An 18,674-nucleotide genomic window follows, 5' to 3' on the forward strand; every position below is an offset into this window, starting at 1 on the left:
GATCACCCTCCCACCCTCCCGGACCCCGATCATGCCTCTCACCCTCCCGGACCCCGATTGCCCTCCCACCCTCCCGGACCCCAATTGCCCTCTCACCCTCCCGGACCCCGATTGCCCTCCCACCCTCCCAGACCCTGATTGCTCTCCCACCCTCCGGACCTCGACCGCCTTCCCGTCCTCCCAGACCTCGACCGCCCTCCCACCCTCCCAATCCCGCCTTGTCTCGAGTGTGGCAAGGGAATTACCTCTGCAAATCTCCCAATTGGCCATTTATACATTTATCCGGAGTCTCCACTGATCTTCCACCAAAGTTATGGCGGTCGATCAGGCGGAGTTTTTTTTAAATTTCAAAATCTATTTTATTTCATAAAATTTAAGGATACACACAGTTCAATCTAAATATCACAATTACAATTCAAAACAATAAAGACCACACACAATACAATTCCATTATTACAATTTAAAGCACAGTAGTGCATATCTTCTAATACATTCTGTACAACACAAGGCCTTACACGGTGGCCTTTCCCCATAGGGCCCTTGCGTAGGCCACACCTCGCCTCAGTGCGTCCCACAGCACGTACCCCTGGACCTTGGAGTGTGCCAGTCGGCAACACTCGGTTGTGGACAGTTCCATCAGCTGGAAGACCAGCAGGTTTCGGGCGGACCAAAGAATCTCCTTCACCGAGTTGACTGTCTTTCAGCAGCAGTTGATGCCTGTCTCGGTGTGCGTCCTGGGGAACAGCCCGTAGAGCACAGCGTCCTGTGTTACCGAGCTGTTGGGGATGAACCAAGACAGATAGCAACGCATCTCTCTCCACACCCTCTGTACAAAGGGGCAGCCCATCAGGAGGTGGACAATGGTCTCCTCCCCGCCGCAGCCTCGAGGGCAGCTCGCGGTGGCGCTGAGGTTCTGTGCGTAATGAAAGGACCGCACTGGGAGGGCCTTTCTCACCACCATCCAGGCTACATCCTGGTGTCTGTTGGTCAGGTCTGTTTGGCATTCGTGACGACCACTGTCTGATGGCCTTGTGGTTGAAGGGGTTCCTCCTCAGGAACTTCTCCACCTGGGACAGGTGGTGGGGTACGGTCCAGCTGGACGGGACGTCCTGCGTCTGCTCGGCCAGCGTGGTCAGACCCAGCCTTCTCAGTGTGGTGGACAGGTAGAAGCTCAGCACGTAGTGACACTTGGTGTTTGTGTACTGGGGCTCTACACACATCCTGAGGCAGCCACACACAAAGGTGACCATTAGGATCAGGGCAGCATTGGGGACGCCCTCCCCCCTTTGTCTGGGGGCTTGTACATGGTGTCCCTGCAGACGGGGTCCATCTTGGACCTCCAGACAAAGTGGAAGATGGCTCGGGTGACTGTGATGGAGGAGCGGTGGGGAATGGGCCAGACCCTGGTCACGTGGAGCAACACCGCACCTCACACCTTATCACCAGGTTCCTGCTGGTTATGGAGAGGGCGATCGCCCCTCCCACATACCAAGCTTCTGTTTGGCCTTGGCGACCCACTCTTTCCAGTTCTTGGTGCAGGCTTGGGACTCCCCGAACCAGATCCCCAGCACTTTCAGGTAGTCGGACCTGACAGTGATGGGGACAAAGGATCGGGTCTCCCACCTGCCAAAGAACACGGCCTCGATCTTATTGCGGTTCACTCTGGCCCCCAGGCCAGCTCCAACTGATCGCAGATGCTCATCAGTCTGTGGACCGACTGCTGATTGAAGCAAGACGGTGACATCATCCATGTACAGGGATTAACCTGAGAGCCTCTGCTGCCTGGGATAGTCATCCCGCTAATACCTGCATCCTTTCTGATGGACACGGCAAATGGCTTGATACAACACACCAACATCCACAGAGAGGGGACAGCACTGTCTGACTCCAGATCTGTTCAGAAAGCTCTCCGACTCCATCCCATTAATTAGAACTACGCTACGGATGTACGCATAGAGCCAATCACGGATTCCCTCTCCAAACTCCATCTTGGAGAGCACATTCATCATATACGTGGGGGATATTCTGCTGAAGGCCTTCTCCTGGTCCAGGCTGATAAGCAGGTGTTCACCCCCTGTCCTGCATGTAGGCGATCGTATCCCTGAGTAGCGCCAGGCTATCAGAGATCTTCCTGCCAGGTACAGTACAGGTCTGATCGAGGTGGATCACCCGCTCCAGAGCAGACTTGAGCCTGTTGGCAATGACCCTAGACAGAATCTTGTAGTTGATATTTAGCAAGGAAATGGGTCCCGAATTTCTGATTTCTTCCCTCTCCTCCTTCTGCATGTAGATGAGGGTGATGATGCCTTTCCTCATGGACTCTGCCATGCTGCCTGCCAGAAGCATACCCCCGTACACTTCCAGCAGGTATGGGCCTATCCAGTCCCACAGGGCCAAGAGTGCCCCAAGGAAATATCTAGCATCTGTTTTCAGTGCTGATCTCACAGTGGTCAGACATTCCTTGCTGCCTTTTGGCTGACTATCAAAGTAATGTCAGTAACTGTGAATCACAACTCCTGCACCAGGAGTGCGGCGCCTCTTCTGTCCTGTGCACCAGAAGAAGGTACAGCCGGTGCCAAAGTGCCATCCACAACAACAATTGTCATTTATTTAGTATCATAGTAGGTACAGGAGGAGGCCACTCGGCCCATCCTGCCTGTGCCGGCTCTTTGAAAGAGCTATCCAATTAGTCCCACTCTCCTGCTCTTTCCCCATGGCCCTGTAAATTTTTTCTCTTCAAGTATTTATCCAATTCCCTTTTGAAAGTCATTATTGAATCTGCTTCCACCGCCCTTTCAGGCAGCACATTCCAGATCATAACAACTCGCTGCGTAAAAATGTTTCCTCATGTTGCCTCGGGCTCTTTTTCCGATCACCTTAAATCCGTGTCCTCTGGTTACCGACCGTTCTGCCACTGGAAACAGTTTCTCCTTATTTACTCTATCAAAACCATTCATGATTTTGAACAACTCTATCAAATCTCCCCTTAACCTTCTCTGTTCTAAGCAGAACAACCCCAGATTCTCCAGTCTCTCCACATAACTGAAGTCCCTCATCCCTGGCACCATCCACAGGATGCACTGCAGCAACTCGCCAAGGCTTCTTCGACAGCACCTCCCAAACCCACGACCTCTACCACCTAGAAGGACAAGAGCAGCAGGCACATGGGAACAACACCACCTGTACGTTCCCCTCCAAGTCACACACCATCCCGACTTGGAAATATATCGCCGTTCCTTCATTGTCGCTGGGTCAAAATCCTGGAACTCCCTTCCTAACAGCACTGTGGGAGAACCTTCACCACACGGACTGCAGCGGTTCAAGAAGGCGGCTCACCACCACCTTCTCGAGGGCAACTAGGGATGGGCAATAAATGCCGGCCTTGCCAGCGACGCCCACATCCCGTGAACGAATTTAAAAAAATTTTTAAAAATTCTAGTAAATCTCTTCTGCACCCTCTCTAAGGCCTTGACATCCTTCCTAAAGTGTGGTGCCCAAAATTGCACACAATACTCCAGCTGAGGTCTAACCAGTGTTTTATAAAGATTTAGCATAACTTCCTTGCTTTTACACTCTATGCCTCTTAATAAAACTGAGGATCCCATATGCTTTTTTAACCGCTTTCTCAACTTGTCCTGCCACCTTCAAACATTTGTGTATATACACCCCAAGGTTTCTCTGTTCCTGCACCCCCTTTAAAATTGTACCATTTAGTTTATATTGCCTCTCCTCATTCTTCCTACCAAAATGCATCACTTCACACCTCTCTGTGTTAAATTTCATTTGCCATGTGTCTGCCCATTTCACCAGTCTGTCTCTGTCCTCCTGAAGTCTGTTACTATCCTCCACATTATTAACTACATTTCCAAGTTTCGTGTCACCTGCAAACTTTGAAATTATACCCTCTATACCCAAGTCCGGGTCATTAATATATATCAAAAAGAGCAGTGGTCCTAATACCGACCCCTGGGGAACACCACTGTAAACTTCCCTCCCCAACCGTTCACCACTACTCTCTGCATCTTTATGGAATTTCCCAGCAAATGTTCTCCTCTATCTCCTTCCCACTATTTGTTTGCCTTTAGTATACACCCAGTAGTGTAATAGCTCCTCTATTGTTCCTTAATTCTAACCAAATAGATTCTGCCTTTGATCCCTCAACTACATCATCCCTTTCCAGTGCTGTAATACTTTCTTTGGTCAAAACTGACACCCCCTCCTTTCTTTCCTTCCCTATCTTTGTGTAGCCAGGAACATTAAGTACCCAATCCTCCCCTTCTTTGAGCCAGGTCTCTGTTATTTCCACCATATCATAATCCCATGTGGTGACTTGTGCCTGCAGCTCACCAACCTTATTTACCACACTACGAGCATTTACACTCTAAACCCATCTTAGACTGCCTTGCATTAACCTCCTGTCTGATCCCTCCTATTTCTGAACTATTCTTTACTATGGTGCTATTTGTCCCTCCCTGTCCTCCATTCCTTGTTTCTCCTCTCTAATGTTTGATCCTGATGCCCCTCCCCCTGCCAAATTAGTTTAAACCTTTCCCACGGCACTAGTTAACCTCCCCGCGAGAACTTTGTCCCAGTTCTGTTGAGGTGCAACCCGTCCATCTTGAACAGATCCCTCCTGCCCTAAAACCAGTCCCAATGCCCCAGGAATCTGAAGCCCTCCCTCCTACACCATTTCTCCAGCTACACATTAACCTGTCTTATCCTACTATTTCTATACTCACTAGCACGTGACACTGGGAGTAATCCAGAGATTACCACCTTCGAGGTTCTGCTTTTTAACTTCTTCCCTAGCTCCTGAAACTCTGACTTCAGGACCTCGACCCTTTTCCTTCCTATGTCATTGGTTCCCACATGGACCACGACTTCTGGCTGCTCCCCTTTCCCCCTCAACATGTTCTGCACCCTCTCAGTGATGTCCTTTACCCTGGCACCAGGGAGGTAACACACCATGCGGGACTCTCGTCGGCAGTTGCAGAAATGCCTGTCTATCCCCCGACTATCGAATCCCCTGTAACAACTGCAGCCGAGTCTATCACGGTGCTGTGGATTTGCTCCTGGCTGCACTCCCCCTGAGGTGTCAGCACCATCACTGGTATTCAACACTGAATACCAGTTTGTGACTCCCAGGGGACTACTGCACTGCCTGCCTGTTCCTCCTAATCTGTCTGGTGGTCACCCACTTCCTCTCCTCCTGAACTCTCTGTAGCTGTGGAGTGACCACCTCCTGAAACGTTCTATCCATGAAACTCTCAGCTTCCCGTATGCACTGTCGTGACGCCAGCTCAGAAACTCTGAGCTCGAGCTCGAGAAATTGGCGGCACTTCCTGCACATGTGGTTTTCCAGGACACACGAAGCGTTCTGGAGTTCCCACATGGCACAGGATGTGCACGCGATCGGTCCCAGATGTCCTGTCATGTTAGCTAACAGTTATTTAAACTTTGTTTAACTTTAAGGCACTTTATTATTTATCTGACACTAAAACACTAATCACTAAAAAACACTAACCATTGAACTAAACACTTACTGACTTACCCTCGGCGCTCCTTCTTGCCTTGTTTTGATTCCTCGAGCTGCTCCCTTTATCCTCCGCTCAGTCTTATTCTATAATTCTTTGGTTTAAATCACTGAGCACCTCCTTCACCCTCTGCACCTAATTCCCACACTCACCAAATTCCCAGTTGAATGTCCTCACACTGTTAGAGGTTCAATCTCTGTCTTTCCCAACCTCTGTGCTCAAGTTCAGTGTCTCTAATGTGGAGCAAAAAGCCCCAGAGCACTCCACAAAGACATGAGGAGAGCCATGGATACTGAGCCAAAGAAAGGGATGTTAGGAGGGATGACCAAAAGCTTGGTTGAAGACGAGGGTCTTAAATGAGGAGAGAAAGATGGAGAGGTTGAGGGGTGTCGGGAAGGAATTCCAGAATGTGGTGCCCAGGCAGACGAAAGCACGATCGCCAATGATTTGGTGAAGGGAGGGACGATGCACAAAGGCCAGGGTTGGTCTCAGTGTGATATTATCAAGTCCTAGCGAGCCAACTATTGTGCTCCGAGCACAATGTCTATTCAGGCTTCTCTGTGTCCTGTATAGCAGAAAGAGTCATGAAGCCACCTTCCATGAAGCCAATGTGAAGTTATGCTTCTATTGCCTATATCATGGCCATAGTGTAAAGGGTGGCTTAACAGGTGCAGTCTGTTGACCTGGCTGATAAAAGGTTGACAATGTTAATTGCATCTTTTGTAGCCCCCTCCCTATATGGGGAAGCTGTGTGAACCTGAATTAGGGCCTCTCAGGATGCTGCTGAATGATGCTACAGCCCTTGACCATCCAGTGATCACACTGCAGGAATTATGTGTACATTGGAACATAAGATTGCTTGATGAAAAAAGACCTAGGTCCATCTACCATCCCGGTAGACACATGATATAACGATAATGGAGTTATTGACCAATCATGGCAATCAATCTCTATCAATGAGTCTACAACAGACCCAGACATGAGATAAAGAAACCCCCAGTGGTGGGGAGCTTTGGGAACCATAGGTCTAAAGTCACCGGTTCCGCCCACGCCTGTTACACTTAAATGTAGGCTGCAAGATATGGCTCCTAGAATCACACAGCCTCCAGCTTTGCACGTCTTCTTCTCATATATTTCTCCAATTGAGCCACTTCCTCTCGTCCCTCAGTTGGTGGTCCAACAACAAGCCAAAGAACAACAGTTGACAAATTTCGAAATGCAGTCCATTTACACTGACAGGACCTCCAAGAAATCTTCACCTTGGACAATGGCCAGCCATTTCCAAACATGACTGACATTTATCGGGCCTCAGCCTTTTGATCCTCCTGACATGGGTGAACCGACTGGTAGCAGAGCAACCACCCGTACACCTCTTCAGGTCATGGAGGCATGCAGGCCTCTTCACCGCATCCAGGTGGCAGTCAGTGTAGAGATACAGTGAGAACCCTTTCGAAGAAAGCTATTCAAAGTATCACTCTGAGGTCTGAAAACTGGAAAAAGAATGATTGAAGCTTTGTTCACCTTTAAAAGCTGTGCAGAGGCTCCTGAAGGCCTGCCCGTTGAACTGTGTTCCTGTGCCAGTGAGTGCACTGCATGGCTGAGTACAACAGGTGAGTAGGATGCTTTTAAAATCACGTGCAGGGTGCAGTGATCTGATTTCCCATTACAGTTGCCTCCACTTTTTGTTGCAGCAATAGGGAAATGGTTTGCGTTTTGAGGCTTTGTTCAAGTTGACCGATTGTCTATTATAGCCTGCGTGTGGTCTAAGTGGAGCTAACCGTGTCTCCAAGGAGCAGACTGATGGAGACCAGTGAGTGTGCAGATATCACCGTAAAGAGAGCGAGTGAGGGAGTCCAGTAAATGTGCAGATCTTTCCCAGAAAGAGGAACTGAAAAGCTTAATGAGCACACAGGTATCTCACTAAGGGAGGACATGAACAGCAGCAGTGGCCAGATGTTTTCCTAATGGAGGGATTGAGAAACAGTCAATTTACAGATAGCTCCTTTTGTTAGATTCAGGATTATGTGGAACTTCAGATAATACAATTCCATTTTATTTATTCCAGACGTAGTAAGATATTTCCTGTCTGGATAACTCTCTAACCTTGCAAACTCTGCAAGAATTGAATAGCTCTTTCCTACTGAGTCATGCTGATGCCTATAGACGTCCAACTCTGCCTGCCAATTATTTGACACAGGAATATAGCGGAGATAATCGAAGCAGGCCTCATGCTGATATCCAGTTGTTAACGGCCCCTATCTTTTGTTATTACTAGAGAACAGTAGCAGTGACCAGCGCCAGGCCTGCATGAAGCATGAGCTGTATGTCAGCTTCCGTGATCTGGGATGGCAGGTAACTCCAGAGCTTAAAGAACTCTAAAAGCATTTTTGTTTCTTGTCCAAAATCATTTCAGAAGAGAAGGTTCCAACTTGTGTGGGGATTTTTAAATTTATTATTATTTTACAGTAACCTTTTAGCCAGAACAGCTCTTACTAAGAGTACTTCCACAACCTGTATTTCAGGGAATGAATGCATCTTCCATTGGAGCTAGCCAATTGTCCCCTTGTGAGACATAAATTTAAAGCTGTTCCACTCTCACAAACCCATGGCAGCTGTGGATTCTCATTGAGATTAATCAGCATTCCTACCATTTCTGGTTGGGATGGAGTTTATTGTGTGAACATGCAGATTAATTTCAGCATGGGGCACTACCTGAGTTAGGATTCTGCAACTTTGGAACCCTATTCAGACTCCTGCATCCAATATCCAACTGTAGTAGTCAGCTTAGCTCCATTGGTAGGACTTTTACAGAGTTAGAAGGTTTTGTGTTCAAATGTCACTTCAGGACTTCAGCACATACCGACACTGGGGGACACTGCAGTTCTGGGGGAGAGCTGTATCATCTGAGATATGGTCCTTCAGATGAGACATTAAACTGAGAAACAGGTCTGATGGCCCACAGCGTTCTGCAGCTGTGGGGAATCTATTTGGTATTTTGCTAACCACTGTTCCCCTGGTAATGTGTTTAAAAGAAAACCTGTAAAATCTATTTTAAAATGTGGAAAGAAAATGTCCTGTCGAATCAATGTCTGAAAATTTGAAACTGAATGTTGTAGTGACCTTAGAAGTGATTCCAGTAAATCAATAATAATCTGTGCTTCAACCCGGAGGACATGGGACTGGTGGAACCCCCAATAATATAACACCGTAAGTGCCAGCAACACAAGTGCAATGTCCTTAACCATTGCATAAGACCAGTGGGGCACACTGGTGGGATTGTCGATCACTATATATTAGGGGAGGGGAGATCACTGCTTTCATAGCTGACACTACATACAGCAATTATTTCCATCACTTCTATTAGAGCATGCAGAAACACACTAAAAGTTTATTCTTTACTAAAAAAAGGCACAATTTTAATATTGATATACTTTATAGCTATCCAGTTACACTGCCAAGGAAATCTAAACTTTTGTGGGACAGGGTTAGATATTAGAGCCTGGGTTTTCTCATGTTATTTTGCAACTGACTGTAAGCCGTTTAAATAAATGAGTTATTGTCGGCCCTGATTGGAAAATCAAAGTTTAGCTTTTCATCTCTGGGACCTGGTTTCAAATCCAGCTCAGACAGAAGGGATAAAAGTCTCCTCTGTCTGCTGGCTGGGAGGGTCTCATGTGACTCAGCTTGGATTGAGGCTCAATCCAGTTCCTAGTGGGCATAGGTTGATGGCCCAAAGCTGCCCCTAATTGCCTGTCTCACTAAGAGAGGACACAGGATGACTGGCTGGTGTGCAAATTGGACAGTTGTCACACAGGTGCAGTAAGGGTGCTCACCTGGGGCGAAGGCACGTTTTTAGGGCGAAGTAGAGGGAGCCGTACTCTGCATCTGACCTAGGAGTGCTTGAGGCTTACTGTATGAAATGGAGAGTATTCCATTCCCCAGCAATAACACCCTTCACCTTGATGAGCACAAAGTTCACAGAACAATCGACCTTTAGTGGTACCTGAAAGAGTTCTGTGCCACTAGAGATTGATGTGGAAGTTGTCATAATTAGAAATGTCAGACCTGAACTCTGGTCTGACATTGTTCACCCTTTCCTTTGAGTGAATGCTACATCCAGTGTCTTCCTTTTCTCTGGTTGTTCACTATTAAAAATGATATTTAAAGTGGTGTATTTTTTTGTAAGTTTGGTTGTGGTGCAGTTCTTGGAACGATGTACCCTGAGTAGAACCAAAGTTATTCAGTGACAGCGATATCCAGAAGCTTTGTTCTGAATGTGTGTCCTATTCCTCTCCTTCCTAAAGGACTGGATCATAGCTCCCGAGGGATATGCTGCATACTATTGTGAGGGAGAATGCTCCTTCCCACTGAACTCATACATGAATGCTACAAATCATGCCATTGTTCAAACTCTGGTAAGTATAACAAGTGTAAGACACAGGAGGAAACAAGGTGACATCTTACAATCTGTGCAAAATCAAAGTCTGAAAATTTGAAACAGTGACCCCAATAAGTCAATGGTAATATATTCATGCCTTCATATTTTTAAAAAGACGCTGACATCAAACATGATCTCTTTACCTTCAGGCCCTAAAGTGTGAGGATGTGGAATGCACTACTAGAGTTAATGATTGGAGCAGAGACCATGTCAATATTTAAGAATAGGTTAGATGGGTGGTTGAAGGAAAGGGGGATAAAGGGATATGGGAACAGGGTGGGCGTGAGGTTAGGATACTGCTCGTGTGGAGGATACACGCTAACATGGACGGGCTGGGTCGAATGGCCTGTTTCTGTGTAATTCTATTTGAGTTCTCATCTTTTTCTTTGATATGGAGAGAGACACGGGGTGAAATTGGACTTTGGCATTGACACAAAATGGACGATATCGAATCGGCAGCTCATTTTACACCCCGCCCGAGAATCGTTTCCGTTGACTTCAAAGTAAAATGAAATGGGGCGGGGTGTAAGTGGGCAGCCGACTTGCTAGCGCCCATTTTGCGCCAATGTCAAATTCCACCTCCATGTTGTCCAAACTTCTTCATTACACCACATTATTGATGAAGGCAAGCTAGAGGGAACGCTGAGCTACATTTCAACTGTGCCACATTATCAATGGGGCAAGCCGTCGGAAGCTGTGAGCTGCATCTCACTTGTGCCACACTATTATCGGGGCAGGCTACAGGGAGTTCTGAGCAACATCTCACCATTACTACAGAGACAGATACCTTATCAGTGCACTGCCACTGTTGGACTGAGATTAGTTCTGACAATTAAGAGTTGGCAGTTTGACTAGTTTTGTATACACACAGACATCGGCAAGCTCCTTCACTTGCTTAGAGGGGAAATTAATTGCGGCTGGGTTCTGAACTCTGCAGACCAGAAGGTCCCGGGTTCAATCCCCGATCTGTGCTGAGTTAGCTGGTCTCAGCCAGTAGATGGGTGCAACATTTGGCCCCAGTGCCCCTGAGCTAGGGATGACTTTCCACTGCTAATCACTATCCAATGAGCCCCACTGGAAAATTTGTGCACATAAACACTGGGTGAGAGTGGAATCAGGTTTGGCTGTGATACACTCACAAACAAATAGCCTGCTAACACTCACTGTCTAGGCCATCACATGAGAATGGTCACTTGAGCAAGGTACTGGAGGTCAGTTATTGACAGATGAACTGTATCTCATCAAGAGTCATTGGCTTCAGGAGAGGAGGGAGAAACTTGGGGTGGAGGGAACCATCTATCAGGTGGAAGATCTCTTCTTATATTGAAACTTGTTCCCCTACACTGGGCTTCTTGTTTAAGGCTGTATGTGTGTGTAAGTGGACCACGGCTATAGTTAGCTACATTATAAGTTTCTTTGGAGTACCTGCTGAAGAAAATCTTTCCTTTTTTATGTTTTATACTCAGGTTCATTTGATAAACCCAGAGAATGTTCCGAAGCCATGCTGCGCTCCCACACAGCTCAACGCCATATCCGTGCTTTACTTTGACGACAGCTCAAACGTCATCCTAAAAAAATACAGGAATATGGTGGTCAGAGCCTGTGGGTGTCATTAGCACCAGAGAGGGAGCAACCTGCATCTGATGGGTGTTGTAAACACTGCCAGTCATGGATCCCTCGTGACAAGTCAACTTGCCTACTGGCCTGTGGTGGTTTAAAGGAGAATCGAACTGTAAATTAAGAATTTTTTTTAATGATTTTAATTTTTTAAGGTTGGCTGTACATTGACTCTTTCTGTACTAAGAGCAAGAGTGAGATCAAAGGCTCAGTGTTGGAATGCCCTCTTAAAGGGTTGGACAATCCAAATTTTAAAAAGATAACGCTGGCAGATTTCCTCATTAAATGTGAATACAAAAATGTTGCTATTTGTAGCGTGGCGAGGACATTTCCCAACAACTGATTTATTCCCCTCGAGTTACTTAATCAGAATGAGCAGGAAAAAAAATCCATCCACAATGCCTGAGGTGCGATATAATTGGATATTTCCGGGTTAGGACTCAACTGCGGCCCATAATCTCACTGGAAGCTCAACAGTTGATTGACCGAATTCATGGAAAATTCTGGAAACGCCACAAAATGAAATACATTTACAGTAGCAGTGCAGGAATGTTTATTTCATACCAGTGATAAAGAAAACATCAATTGCCGTGAATCTTAGATTTGTACAAAATGTGGTGTGACAGTGATTTTAGGGAGCGAGAAGGTGGCCAGTTTGAGCCCCAGTCTGTGCTGAGTTAACTGATGTTAATCCGAGTGGTGATGGGCTCTACACTTGGCCTCAGCACCTCCTGGCCAAGGGGGTGGAGGGGGGTTGGGGAAGCAGCCAGTGATTTCTGTCGAATGACCCCTGCTGGATAATGTGTAAATGTGGATATCAGCTGAGGATCTCAGTGATAATATCCCACAAGGTCAATTGGCCTACTGACATTCACTATCTTGACTCACATGTCAAGAATGGGCACTTGCCTGAGGTATGGGGCAGTCTGTGCAGCAACAGCCAGCGGGCAGGTGAGGGCCATTTCAACCTCGTCATTTGGTCAGTAACCTGGCAGAGCGGATCGCCCGCCTGCAGTAGAAACTGCCCAATGTTCATCCCATGCATTGCGATGCCTCTGCCATCTTAACGTCCAGGAGGCAAGCTTGAAAATGACCCCCAGCACCTTCAGAAGCTGAGTAGAGATAACTGGAAAAACAAACACATATATAAGCTGATTGTTTGGCTGCTTAGTGAAAGCAGCAATGCCACTGAGAGGCTTTGATTGGTGTGTGAACCCCGAGACATTTATGTGCTAGTCACCTGAGGAGGTTCCCTCCGTTACTTGTAGTGTAATTGGAAACGCAAGCGTGAAGGTCATGTTTACGATTCCACTACAAATAAAGAACAGAGCAAGTCACCTCCTTCCCACCAACCTCCCATTCAGTTGCAGTCCTGAACCCCAGTGTTGTATTATTGCACTTCACTCCCAGAAAGTACACACATAACAATCCATCCATCCAATCCAGATTCACATATCCAATCAATATTCAAAACACAAAACTATTCTGTACCCCAACCTACTCTTTACGCTGATTACCTGGGATAATCTGAACCTGATCTTTACTCTGATTACCTGGGATAATCTGAACCTGATCTTTACTCTGATTACCTGGGATAATCTGAACCTGATCTTTACTCTGATTACCTGGGATAATCTGAACCTGATCTTTACTCTGATTACCTGGGATAATCTGAACCTGATCTTTACTCTGATTACCTGGGATAATCTGAACCTGATCTTTACTCTGATTACCTGGGATAATCTGAACCTGATCTTTACTCTGATTACCTGGGATAATCTGAACCTGATCTTTACTCTGATTACCTGGGATAATCTGAACCTGATCTTTACTCTGATTACCTGGGATAATCTGAACCTGCTTTTTCCCCAGTTTACCCTTTTTGTTGCTGTTCCTAACCTTCTGGTCTCACTTAACTTCATAATATCCAACATCATGATGTTTTAAATCAACTTTCAAAGATGGTTAGCTAAAACAGGTTTGTTCTCTGCGGAGTGCCGGGAATATAAGGAGGTAAAGACGCAGTATGCCTTCTATTGGAAACATACGGCAGGAAGTTCCTCAGAACACCTCCCACTCCCACTTTGGCAGAAACCCTGTTGCACGTGTAAACAGGGCTTCCGTCGAATTTAAGCCGAAGGTACAAGCGGGAGAAGCCCAGTGACAGTGTCCCTTCAATCAGATCACGATGGGACTGAGCTGCAGGATCAGCTTTTCATGTTGTGTAGAAACTCCAGCTTATTCTGCTCTTCAGAAATCACCCATCACTTTACGTTCTAAAGCATGTTTGTTTTCAGACCTTAAATTTTCAGTGAATCAGGAAAAAGCTCCACTAAATTAAATCTTACTGGGTTTTGTTATTACTCAGTTTCTTGCAGCATGCCACCTGCGTGTCTCTCACCATTAACTTGGCCTGTTCTCAGTAACACCCGATACTGTAATCACCTCTCTCTCCATTATCTGAACATGTTCTAAATAAAATGCAAGGCTGTAATCAGCTTTCTCTCCATTACATCAACTCATTCTAAATAGGCCATGTCACAGTAATTGTATCTCTCTTGCTATTACGCAGGCCTGTCCTGAATAATGCAATCATCCAATCTTCATGGATACTTTTTTAATATAACCATATCTATGATTCAAGATCTGTATCTTGAATAACATTTTTCAGGTACTCTTTTCCATTTCTGACTCTTCTTGTTCAGTAATAAACACAGATCAGGAAGTCCCTGCTATTTTCTTGGGGTGTTTCATACCACAGACACACTTTGGGACCTACAGCTATTGACTGGGAACTGCTTGATCAATCTAATTTAAAACACATTATGTCTAAACAGCGATACGGAATTCCACAGAAACCCATGAGTGATTCTCAAATAATAGCGCAAAGTGTGTCTACGTTTAAAATAGATATATATATATATATTACCGTAGCACTGGTTTAGCTTGTTTGTCAGTGTATACTGGCTAGGTCCACAGTGTAACTGGGAATTTAGGTAATTCACTTAGCATAGTCACCCCATGCCTCTCTTCCAGAGGACGATTGTGTTTTAAGGATGATGTGTCTTTATGCAGGTGGGTTGTCAACACACATGTGTTTTTCTGTGTCTACACAGGCATGTGTGCATATGTGTGCATACACACGCATGTGTGTATGCATGCAGGTGTGTGTCCACGTGCACACACATTGATGATTGGTAGATGTTAGTTGAGGTGCAAGCAATTTTAGGACTCAGATTTAATAAAGCATCATGTCCTATGTATAAAAGGCCTGTGACTTTGTTAAATTACATTCTCAGTTTGGGATCTCTCTTGAGGGAGAATATCAGATCTGGTAAATTCTGAATTATAAGTAGTTTTTTGATTGGGATTCATGGCAACTGGGCCAAATTCATCTCACCTGGCTAAGAAAGGAGACAGCTGGTAGGCTTCAGACAGCGAAAGGCCCGCCACACTGGATGTAACTCAGTACAGGATGTCGTAATTGTGTATTCAATCTCTTCCTCCTATCACACACATGTCAGCCTATCAACCTTTCAGGAGTTTTGGAGTCTAAAATTTTGGAGTCTATTATTAAGGAGACAGTAACAGAACATTTAGATAAGCATAATTTAATAGGACAAAGTCAGCATGGCTTTATGAAGGGGAAGTCATGTCTGACAAATTTGCTTGAGTTCTTCGAGGATATAACGTATAGGGTGGATAAAGGGGAACCAGTGGACATAGTGTATTTAGACTTCCAGAAGGCATTCGACAAGGTGCCACATAAAAGATTATTACTTAAGATAAAAAATCACGGGATTGGGGGTAATATTCTGGCATGGGTGGAGGATTGGTTATCGAACAGGAGGCAGAGAGTTGGGATAAATGGTTCATTTTCGGACTGGCAACCAGTAACCAGTGGTGTTCCACAGGGGTCGGTGCTGGGTCCCCAACTCTTTACAATCTATATTAACGATTTGGAGGAGGGGACCGAGTGCAACATATCAAAATTTGCAGATGATACAAAGATGGGAGGGAAAGTAGAGAGTGAGGAGGACATAAAAAACCTGCAAGGGGATATAGACAGGCTGGGTGAGTGGGCGGAGATTTGGCAGATGCAATATAATATTGGAAAATGTGAGGTTATGCACTTTGGCAGGAAAAATCAGAGAGCAAGTTATTTTCTTAATGGCGAGAGACTGGAAAGTACTGCAGTACAAAGGGATCTGGGGGTCCTAGTGCAAGAAAATCAAAAAGTTGGTATGCAGGTGCAGCAGGTGATCAAGAAAGCCAACAGAATGTTGGCTTTTATTGCTAGGGGGATAGAATATAAAAACAAGGAGGTATTGCTGCAGTTATATAAGGTATTGGTGAGACCGCACCTGGAATACTGCATACAGTTTTGGTCTCCATACTTAAGAAAAGACATACTTGCTCTCGAGGCAGTACAAAGAAGGTTCACTCGGTTAATCCCGGGGATGAGGGGGCGGACATATGAGGAGAGGTTGAGTAGATTGGGTCTCTACTCATTGGAGTTCAGAAGAATGAGAGGCGATCTTATTGAAACATATAAGATTGTGAAGGGTCTTGATCGGGTGGATGCAGTAAGGATGTTCCCAAAGATGGGTGAAACTAGAACTAGAGGGCATAATCTTAGAATAAGGGGCTGCTCTTTCAAAACTGAGATGAGGAGAAACTTCTTCACTCAGAGGGTGGTAGGTCTGTGGAATTTGCTGCCCCAGGAAGCTGTGGAAGCTACATCATTAGATAAATTTAAAACAGAAATAGACAGTTTCCTAGAAGTAAAGGGAATTAGGGGTTATGGGGAGCGGGCAGGAAATTGGACATGAAGCTGAGTTCGGATCGGTCAATGCCCTGTGGGTGGCGGAGAGGGCCCAGGGGCTATGTGGCCGGGTCCTGCTCCGACTTCTTGTGTTCTTTAGATTTGTGGTTGGGATCAGATCAGCCATGATCTTATTGAATGGCGGAGCAGGCTCGAGGGGCTGATTGGCCTACTCCTGCTCCAATTTCTTATGTTCTTATATGGTACATATTCCACACACACATCCTGTCATTATAGCCCTCTTAGGGTGACCTCTCACTGCAGCCTAGAGTAGCCATTTAATAAAACTATGTATAAGAATTTTATAGACATTCAGATGCCAAGAGTTGGCGATTATAAAACAAATACAACTCCAAATAAGAAAACAATCAAACATTTAACAGTCAACGATTAAGTTACAAATGGATTTTAATATCAATTATTAAGATACCCATAGGGTCAACCCGGAATATTTGGTGACGTTATTTCAGATGACAAGCAGGCATAAAGAAGGTCAGACTAGGCCAGCACTCAAGTGGTGCCCTATGACCTCGGAGTGCTGTCCTCCCCTTTGTACTGTACCAGTGTGCTGTCTGTTCCATTGGATAGCCAAAATGAACAACCTTTTGTGTTGCCTGTAATAACCCCTCAATACAACATTAGGTCCCAGTTGGAGAAGCAGAGTTTACCTCCTTTATATTATGGTGTGGTATTAGTGGCAGGAGTACGCAGGCATTTGTGTCCAGAGGCAGATTTATCACTATGAGTTATAAAAGCCTCTATGGTCGGCTAAGGGATAGTGAGGCTGGAGTGCATGCTGTTACTCAATGTTCTTCGTTTAAGAATGTACATATGAAGCTGATTTTAACTTAATTCAGTGTGTGGTACAAACAATCTAGCCCACCATCTTCATCTGTTTCTAGTTAAAATGTAGCTTGTGCAGCTCAAATTAAAGGGATACTGTGGCCTATATTTTGGTTTTAGTCCAATATAAGCTCGTTTTAAAATTCTTTCTTGACTAAAGCCACCAAATCGTTAAATGCCCCTGAATTTCCTGACTTGCATTAACTCTGTTCACATTAAGAGAATCTATGAAAGCAGATGCTTTTACTTGAGACCAAATAGTTTTGGTTGCCATGTAATGTCTGGGCTGTGTGAGTGTGTGTACAATATTTTATGTAAATAGTTTTTCACAGAACAAAAAAAAATTATTTATTTCTTTAGTGGTTTCAGATTCTTCCCTGTGACCCATACCAAGATGGGAACCTTGTATTCTGGACAAAAAAATCCTTTCTTATTTAAAACCATATTTATTATAAAAGGGTCTGGCAGAATGTATATACACAATACTGTTTCATCCCTCAATAAAGTCAATTTTGAAAAGTTTTTTTTGTTTCTAAATAAAATGGTTTGTAAAAATTAGATGAATAAACAAGTACTATTCCAAAAACACGTGTCTGTCTTTGTTTTATACACAATGTGTTGGGTCTATATAGGTCATGAATAAATTAAGGCTCACAGACTGCACCTGGGGCCTGTGTCTTTAGGCTTCTTAGACTTTTACTTGACCATCACGCAACAGGGTGAATTTTGTACTCATTGAAGGAGAAGGTAACTATGAGCAACTGAAATCTTTGGTAGGCATAGATCAATAGCATCTATTACAGGCAGATACTAACCCAAGATTTCATTACAGTAAGGCACTAACCTATATATAGAATTACATATAATTACATAGAATTTACAGCGCAGAAACAGGCCATTCTGCCCAACTGGTCTGTGCTGTGTTTATGCTCCACATGAGCCTCCACCCATCCTACTTTATCTAATCCTATCAGCATATCCTTCTATTCTGGTTTCCCTGATGTACTAATCTAGCTTCCCCTTAAATACATGATGTGGAGATGCCGGTGATGGACTGGGCTTGACAAATGTAAGGAATCTTGCAACACCAGGTTATAGTCCAACGGTTTTATTTGAAAATCGCTTTCGGAGGCTTTCTCCTTCGTCAGGTGAAGTGTGGGATTCCCTGAAGGTTACCGCATTTATAGTCAGAGAACAATACCTGGTGATTACAGATAATCTTTCCAACTGCCCGTTGTCAAGGCAATCAAAGTGTTCAGACAGAGATGTTACATAGAGGACTACCGAATATACAAACAGCCAGAACAAAAGACAGAGAGAGAGAGAGAGAAACATCCGAAAGGAAGAGAAAGAGAGAGAATGACCCGTTGTATTAAAATCAGAAAACTTTTTTTCGCTGGTGGGGTTACGTGTAGCG

At 45.0% G+C, this 18,674-nt stretch overlaps 1 protein-coding gene across 1 annotated transcript in view; it reads left to right on the forward strand.

Annotated features, from left to right (window-relative positions):
- The window catches only part of bmp7b (bone morphogenetic protein 7b), a 151,274-nt gene extending 135,693 nt beyond the window's left edge, over positions 1 to 15,581 (forward strand). Inside the window, exons 5-7 of the mRNA XM_068000732.1 lie at positions 7,810 to 7,886; positions 9,839 to 9,949; positions 11,439 to 15,581. Coding sequence (XP_067856833.1) covers positions 7,810 to 7,886; positions 9,839 to 9,949; positions 11,439 to 11,588 — 338 coding nt within the window. The 3' untranslated portion in view covers positions 11,589 to 15,581. The remainder of the gene's footprint in view (positions 1 to 7,809; positions 7,887 to 9,838; positions 9,950 to 11,438) is intronic.
- The last annotated feature ends 3,093 nt before the right edge of the window (positions 15,582 to 18,674 follow it).

The sequence above is a fragment of the Heptranchias perlo genome, chromosome 19, assembly GCF_035084215.1.
Source record: "Heptranchias perlo isolate sHepPer1 chromosome 19, sHepPer1.hap1, whole genome shotgun sequence".
Taxonomy (NCBI): domain Eukaryota; kingdom Metazoa; phylum Chordata; class Chondrichthyes; order Hexanchiformes; family Hexanchidae; genus Heptranchias; species Heptranchias perlo.